Genomic DNA, 8,746 nt, shown 5'->3' with positions numbered 1-8,746 from the left:
GCTCTGAAGACATAAGGGGGGGTTCAGCCCTGTAGTAGTAAGCTGTACCTAGCAAATTGTCCAGTGAGTATACTCTTGCTTTTCTCCTTTATTCACAAACACAGAGCTTTGGTTCCTGTCTTTGAGCACCTTCTATCCCACACGCTCCAGTGGATGTATCAGGAGCACTATGGGGTTCAGTGTCTTGACTAAGCACCTTTTGATACAGCCTTTAGGAGCTGAAGGTCAAACCACTAACCCTCCAAATTGGTGGACCCACTTTACCTCCTGAGCCACAGCTGTCATGGCAACCACCACTCTGATTAGGTTACTTTGAGCAGCAGCTCTTTAGTTCTTTTTGTGATGGCTATAAACCGATCGAGTCCCCATAAGCAGTTTGAGCTTTATTCAGTAGCTGCCCCGCTCACCCACTGCTGTTAGTGGAAACAGATCTGTACTGTGATGAGACATGCGTACAGGTGATGGCTCGTTCTCTGGCAGCAAAGATGGGTGCTTAAAATGTTTTGCATTCTCCTGCAGACTTCATGCTGGCATTTATGTGGCGTTTGCATCTTTGTTACTCAGCCACTGTTTGCAGCTATGGTGGACCCATCACACGCACAACGTAGAAGAAAAATCAATCATGATCAAGGTATGGATGGAAACACTTCTTTTGATGAAAGCCTAAGGTCTTCATTTGCTTCCGTAAAACAGTGTGAACTTATTTTTTTAAGAAAACTTTTCAGGAACTAGCACCACCTGTTGCCACTTCCCTTGTTTGCAGGATGACGAGCACACAGAGCTTCGTTTGGGACATCTTTATTATATTGCCAAAGCTGTACATATTTTATAAATACTTTTTGAATACTGGAATACTTACACCATCCATCTCATGTCATTTTTCCTTCTCTTTACAGCTATCAGATTTCACAGCAACAGAGATGAGTTGTAATAATCCAGTTTAAAAAAAAAAAGTTAACTCAAGCAGAAAATTCTCAGATCAGTTTTGCAGATGCTTCAGATCAAGTTCTGTCATTTATTAACAGCATCTTCTCCACATTCAGATTTCCTTTTGCACAGTTAAATTCCTTAAAAATACAAGCATGTCAGGATCAAAATAACATCTTCCAGCCTTACAGCTGTACTGATATATTGCTGATCTAGAGAAAAGTGTTCACCACATTCACACACGCGAACCACAAAAAACCCAAAAAAAACCCACGCACTCTCACTGTGAAAGTAAACGAGCCAGCGATGGGACCAGACACGACAAAGACTCAATCGTCTCCTTGGAGATCAGGTGACCACAGATGGCATCTTCAGCGCGTCTGAAGGGTCAGTCACAGGAGGAAGAACTGCTGCTGTGGGTTTGGTGGCTTATTTCTCATTTCTCCACACCCCATCAGTCGATTATGCAGCTCCTACACTGGTTTCGGCTTCTCTAGTGAATATTTGTGTTTTCAGTTGCGCAGGAATAATTCCAGCACGGATGTTACACTGTTACTAAAAATGCCTTCTTTTCCCCACTACTTTTTATTGGGGTTTCATTAAGTACCAGCGTGTAACTCCAGTGTTTGTACCACAGATATGGAAATATCTACAATTATGTCTCTAGATTATCACCCACCACTGAATGTTTTAATGACTTACATACTTGTATTTATGGTCAAGTGAAAGAAAAAAGTTTTGAAACATCCGTTGTTCAAAGTGGGCACACAAACAGCTCACATGTGTACCATCAAAGACATTTTGCACTGCCTTTAGTAGCTCATTATCCATGCAGCCTTTGCCTACAATTAAAAGCTGTAAGAAGACGGTGACATTTACCCCGGCATCCCCGCCGCCTGCTGTGACATCGCTGATTGGGGTGGGGTTTGTTAGCACCCACAGAGAGCGACACAGCAGCAGTCCTTTGCACCGATTGACCTGTGATCACCTTTTAAAACTAAATGCTCGTGTCACACTGAAGTCGTAATATTCAATCGATCGATGTGTACTATAGAAAACAAACTCGTTCTTACATTCGTCACCCTGTGAAAGCCAGTTCACTCGAGAAAACCTGGCTCTGGCAATGGCTAACTACTTTTTAAGTATTGCACATCTAGCAAATTAACAGTTGTAACATTTTGTTTTCCAGAAATGTACAGTCAATATATGTATATATTAAATAAATACTATATATAGAAATATATATATAATATTTATTTGTCATCCTTATAGTAACATGCAATTGATAACAGCAGACCACAGACGAGAAATTTTACAGTAGAACTAGAACAGTAATTGAGCCGGGTGGGCCGGGCTAGAGTACACATCTGAGAACACTCACAGTATTTTAGGGTTCAAACACCATAACGAAGCATTTACATGCGGTGCTCTGGTGCAGTATACAGTAGCATTTTCAGCATGGAACATCCCGCACTACACGACAGTCTCTGGTTGTTGGACCAACTGGGACAGACTGGACCTTTACAGTAACCACATATCACAGAATACGTCATACAGTCATATGGAGACGGGCAGGAAGCTACGCTGTACGTCGAGGCTGTGCGCGGGACCTGCAAGCACTCAGTGCCTCGGGGTTTGGGGGGTGATGGGGTAGTGGAGCCCTCACATCACATACGAGTAAAAACTGTTGGGTCCTGCTAGCAGGAACAAGGAGCAAAACATTCACCGGGAGCAGAGGAGCTCTGGGGGGAGCAACTTTTCCAGAGTAATGAAGCGGGCAAACATTTAGCTAGTTTGGGAAGAACATCTGGGCAACAGTGGTGAAGAGCTGGAAGTATTTACATGACATCACAGACCAAACATGTCTACACAATTGGATCTAAAAAGGGTCTCGGGTTTGTATATACACAGGAGGGGAGCGCGGGAGTTGTGTGCTTAGAGTGAAGTTGGGGATTGTCGAGTCTGGTTTTAGGAGCCGAGATGCCATTTTCAAGTAGAGAGAGGCACGCCAGGGATGAGGGAGAGAGGGAAGGGGAGGAGAGTGTGGGGTGTAGACTAGCTAGGAAGGGGTCTCGGTGACAGCATCTTGGGTTTTCCTTCCGCCTCCTTCCCCTTGACTGCCGCCACGTACGAGAAAAGGCAGAGGACCGAGTAACAGATCTGATGTGCCTGCAGAGGAGGAACAAACACGAGGAAGTGAGAGGGAACCACCTGCGTGCAGTTATTAATAATACAATGAACAAAGCTGGATAAGAGGCTCCTCTCGGTCTATATACTGTGGGGTATTTCAAGGCACTCTGTCAATCATTTGCCACTAATGATGGTATGATGCGCTTTTTACAAATGCTTCAGTTTTATTTGCGCTACGGGAGCTGGCATCATGACACACGTTCCTGCCACTGGCTGGAAACCACTAATCAGCGTAGCAACTTAATGAGCAGTTTAAAAAAAAGAGAAGTACAAAATCACAAATCTTTAAATGTCCCTGCACTTCTTTAATAGGAAGCACTATTTGACCTTTAACCTGAAGGCTCATCATCCTATGGTCTTACTTGAGTTGGGAAATGTGTCACTTTTTGACACATTATTGAGAAATGTCATCGTGGGGTTTTACAACTGCTAAAATGTCCTCATTTTCTGAGCAAAAAAGAAGCTACAGCACTGCAGTGTGGTGGTTTGGCAAGAAGCAGCGTTGAGCCACAGATACATGGAAGCGGGCATCTTTAAACGTTATATAACCTCAGGTGATGTCACTCTGCTGTTTACCTCTTGAACAGTGGTTAAAATGCAATTTTCTTGTGTTAAAAGAACCTGTCTAATACTATAAAATTAAGAAAAAATCCAATCAACACAGAGGTCAGGTCAGGTCTTTCACTTGTGTCAGCATACTGTCGAAATGAAATGAAAACCAAAGGCATTTTCAGACCAGAGCTCTACAGACGCCCAGTGCCCACTGGGGAGCTCGCCCCGAGAACTACGTTTACCTTCGGGGCTTTTTCCTGTTTGCATTTGCACCACCAGAGCGCACACGGATATTCTCCAGCCCACAAAAAATCTTCTATAAACTTTGAGAGTTCCTGCTTCATGTGGTGCAGACGCACAGAAAAAAGTCAGTTCTTTGACTCCAAGAGTTCAAAGAACTATGAAATGAACTCTGGTCTGAAAGCACACATTTCTGCTGTGTCCATCTTGTCACTGGCATTCAGCAGTCACATAGCTGTATATATTCATGATTTCAGACAAAGGAAGAGAGGACTCACCATCGGGGTCTTGTACTTGTGGATCACCACTTCTTTAGTTTCAGGAACTACGCCGGTGCAAGAGACAAAACAGAGAATTCAAAGGCAGCAGAAACCTCAATGAGTTCATATTTGAGAGCTTTTGGGAGGGGGCGGGGGTGTGGTTATAGGGTTGGACTTTCAACAAGGTGTAAAATGAGATGTGGGCCAAGAAAAGTTCACCATAAAGGTCAATTAAAGATCAGATTGAGGGGCAGAAGGGGCTGTCTACTTTTAGCTTAGATAAAATTCAATTGTGAAATCCTGCTCATGTTGCGTTTCCTTATTGTGACTAATGAACTGATCAAATGTTCTCTTTGTCTTCAAATAAGAAAGCAAAATGTTAAATTTCAGCTTGGATTGGTTGGTGAGACGTTCATGGCCCACATGATGAACAAATACGAGCACAAATGTCATAACAAGAGAGTTTGCGACCAAGAAGGCCGCAAAGTTAATATATGAAAAAACAAACAATAAAAAGGACGACCTCCCCAAGCCCTTCCAGCCAGTGAACTCAAAGTTAAACATCACAGAAGAGTCGATACAAGAGGCCAAAATCCTTCGACCCGGGACCACGTCGCTGTCCACGGGTCAGGCTGACTTTTCATTAGTAACTGAACCCATAGCAGAGATGGAAAGGCTGAGATCTGGACAGGTGAAAGGGCTGAGAAATCCTCAACCCCCACAAACTAACTGTCCCACCTAAGATCTCCGCTTGCTGAGATACAGATGGTCAGAGAGTGATGACCACGTGAGTGATGGAGTCTGGGGTGATCTCCGAAATGAATCCGAAGCAAGTGATGGAAGAAGCAGAGGAAAAATTAGCGGTACAGAAAAGGGGAAAGAGGAAGGGGGGAAGAAAAAAAAAAAATCTATGAAAAGGACGGAGTGAGGAAATATTCTGCACAGGTTTAGTTTCAATAAGAAAGGAGAAAGGTGACGACACTTTACCTGCTGGAGAATGAAGGTTTTCATAGTGGCAAAGATGAGGGCAACATTACAAAAGCAGCACAGAGACACAACAGTAACCCAGCCAGGCGCTCGACGTCTGAGCAAGTTTAAGAGTTACAGCTACTGCTCACCATTCAGTCAGACATTTGCATTTTCCATGAAACTTAACAGGAACCCACTAACTGTGTGACGCATCTCAGGTCGGACAGAATCCTCATACTTGAGCTGTACTTTCAGCTGCTCCCTGAAGTAGGGGGTCGCACAGCGGATGGATCAGTGTGACTGATTTGGCACAGATTTTAGACCAGATGCCCTTCGTGACGCAACCCTCCCATTCATCTGGCACTACGAGTACCTAGCTTGTGACCCCCTGAGGCTGGGTCTGTGTCTCCTCCGTAGGCAAATGTGTTAGCCACTACACCATCCTACTAATGAGACTAAATGTCTTCCTCTTCATGTATCAGGCACGATGCAGTATCGACCGCTTTTAAAGACATTCAGACTCTGCTGCTCTCTTCCCTCAGGCTGACTCAACATGGAACAGTTTAAACCAGGCCAAAAAAATACATGGTTTAAGATCTAAAAAAGGTTACAGTCTTATTGAAAAGGTGGCAGCTCAAATTCTAGTAACAACTTATCTAACTCAGGGCTAGAACACATCACTGCTGTCATGGAGGACAGGCTGCCATTTAGCTACGAGGGGACTAGTGTTACTTGAGAGATTTAGATCTATTTATGGCTTTTGTCAACAAATGAAAACCATAATATGAGCAAAATGCCCTTAATGCTTACATATTTCCAAGCATTATGAGCTTTGATTATGTCGTTTCTGGAAAATCAGTTAATATGATGCTTTTATTTCTAATATTTGTATGGCACCTTTAAAGGGGACCCTGTCCTTATTTTCTGCTGAGTTTGTGTGTGTCTACATGTTAATACTACAGTGGTGGATTCTCATTTGAAAAATGTGCAATATTTTAAATATATAGAACCAAAATCAGAGCATTCAGACTAGTTTGAGAGCAAATATCTTTATACTGTGAGCAGAGCCACTCTACTGCCACGCTGTCCAAAGCTGCTGTTGGTGGGTAGCAGCGAATCACAGAAAGCTGGCTTAAAGTTAAATAGGAAGAGTGCAAAAATGAGACTAAACTGCTTGCACCATAATCTAGTATAAGATCAATGAGGATTACTAATTACTCCAACATAAAAATTGAATTGGAAACAAGCAGAACAGGTCCCCTTTAATTCACACATCTACACAAACTGGCATAGCTATTTATGATACACGTTTCAGCCTTCCTTCTCTACACTGCGCACACCATTTCTCACAAACTTTGGCTTTTTATTACCTTGCTCTAAACCTCAACACTTGCATATGACTAAGCGCAAACCACACCCTCGAAATAATGCATGACGCACTTAATCGCCTGCAGACGTCAGTGTCTCAATGCTCCAGAGGAGGGCGGCTATCCAATTTAGTGAACCCTTATTAGCTTTCATCAATACATTTGCCGTGAAGCTGAGTTACTGCCGTGCCGAGTACAGGCCTAGAATCAATAGATGGTGTAATTACCAAATTCCTCCAGGACAAAGACTCCCTTCACTGTATTGCACTTTTTAATGTGACTCAGCTCTATGAAAACCTAAAAACAAACAAAAAACAAAACAAAACAAGACAGAACATTATTAACTCAACAACACTGGATGGTGAACACGTCATATTTAAAGAATTAGCCATGTTTAAACTTGTTTTATTCAGTGTGAAAGGTCAAAATAAAAGGCTACACATGGAATGCAAGCTTTGAACGGCTAAGAAAGGAAAAGAAAAAGCACACTATGAGAAATTTTCCATGATCAAACGCATACATGGGCAATGAGGAGAAGCTCAACGCTGATTCAACGTGGCTCATCAATGAAATGAATCAGAACTGGGACAGTTTTGTCATGTTTGGTGTAAACAGCATAGATACTTTTAAAAAAAAATCTTTTCTTTATGCTCAAAGATGCAATATGGCCCATATGATGCATACATGGAAGTTCCATATAAAATGTAGACAAGGACACAAAATTAGAGTTGCCATACAGCTACAACAGGAAAGAAAAGAGGTAGAGAAAACAAAAGGAACCGAATAAGATGTAACTGCTAATAAGCAAACACAGCAGAGGTTGTGTACCTTCCGCTCCTTGCAGGGGGAGAGAGCATGGGAGAGAAATGGTTTGGATTATTATCGGACAGAAGAGCACAAACACTCGACGACACTCTGAGAGGGCACTGTCCACAGGAGCCTCGTACAGATTCAAATCAAAAATCCAGCTAAGTGGTTACAAGAGCCAATATGATTTGAAGGAAAAAAAAATCCATCACCAGAGGACTCAGCCCACAAAAAACTACTAGGAAATAGGAAAGAAAAAAAAGAAGACAACAAAAAAAAAGAAAAGAAAAAAAAAGAGAAGACTAGAGGTTTGACTAGGGTATTAAGAACTGGATTCACCTCTGTTTTCCTGGACTTTAAACATCTCAGTTCCCCCCCAGAGCCCTCCATGCCTCCTCCTCCAGCAACAAGGGCTGGCACCAACGCCACTTGCTCACACAGCAGAACAAATAAATGAGGGTAGTTACTGATGGACAATAAATCCCACTATGTGCAGGATGCCTCCTCTGATACATCTCACTGCAGAGGGACCCAACAAGGCGGACGCTCACTACACTGCTTAGTTTTCAGTTAGTCTTCTTGACCCCAACATGATCTATGAGGACGTTTATTGAGCTGATGCAAATACTGTGCATGGAAATTTTTAATTCATCATGTTGTATTTGGGATTAGTAATAGTGGTCTGTTGAAATATGACAGAGCTACTGGAATTATATATTACTAGTTTGATATTATTTGTCACATTAGGTGGGGAAAAAAACAAACTATGAAAGTAGACATGATTGTTAGTTTTGACAATGGACTGTATTTAAAAGATGGAAGAAGCCTTTAGGCTTTAAAATACCAAGATGGTCATTTTGATTTCCTGGCATTTCAAAAATCATGTGGCTCTGTCTAAAAACAAAAACAAAAAAACTTCAAAACTATCATCTGATATTCCACAAGTTTTCCAAAAATGGAGTTACTCAGCATATAGGGAATTTTTTTTCCACAATGTACTGAATCATATGAGGGCAGTATATATATATTAAAAACTACCACTTATACCTAGAATCTGAGTAATTTTGAACCCCACAGCTCAATATTAGCACACCTGGCTGTGTAGCAAAACAAAGTTTACACACATTTTGATGTGAAAGCTGCTACACCATGAGCCAAAGCTAGCTAGATGTGATTGATAGATAAAAATCCTTCTAAACACATGCACACTGAAGAAGATGAATAATTACTGCAGGACTGAACGGGTCGTTGATGGGATGTTGAGCAGAGGTGCTGCAAGTCAGAGCGGGGTAGTGTACGACTGTGCAGAGTGTGGAGAACAGGTTATTGAAAGGGTTTCAGGCCTGAGAAGGAGAGTTGGGGGGGTGAAGGGTGGCAGACCGATGTGGAGCAGTGTGGACGATGGAGGTGGTTAACTAGGTTCTAGTTTTAAAC

At 42.3% G+C, this 8,746-nt stretch overlaps 1 protein-coding gene across 24 annotated transcripts in view; it reads right to left on the bottom strand.

The window, feature by feature from the left end:
• Positions 1-782: 782 nt before the first annotated feature.
• madd (MAP-kinase activating death domain) overlaps positions 783-8,746 on the bottom strand; it is a 55,146-nt gene continuing 47,182 nt past the window's right edge. For 19 of the 24 annotated variants that reach the window (XM_085275514.1, XM_085275471.1, XM_085275511.1 and 16 more), the window contains 3 exons: positions 6,733-6,802; positions 4,188-4,234; positions 783-3,096 (listed from right to left, as the gene is read on the bottom strand). In XM_085275514.1, the coding sequence (XP_085131640.1) occupies positions 2,983-3,096; positions 4,188-4,234; positions 6,733-6,802 (231 nt within the window). In that variant the 3' untranslated portion in view covers positions 783-2,982. The remainder of the gene's footprint in view (positions 3,097-4,187; positions 4,235-6,732; positions 6,803-8,746) is intronic. The other 5 variants (XM_085275566.1, XM_085275558.1, XM_085275601.1 and 2 more) reach the window with 1 other exon arrangement.

Source organism: Mchenga conophoros, linkage group LG1 (genome assembly GCF_057382185.1).
Source record: "Mchenga conophoros isolate Kocher_MC1m ecotype Shallow Benthic linkage group LG1, M_conophoros_male_GT1.1, whole genome shotgun sequence".
Lineage (NCBI taxonomy): Eukaryota > Metazoa > Chordata > Actinopteri > Cichliformes > Cichlidae > Mchenga > Mchenga conophoros.
This window is presented reverse-complemented; position numbering and strand designations above follow the sequence as displayed.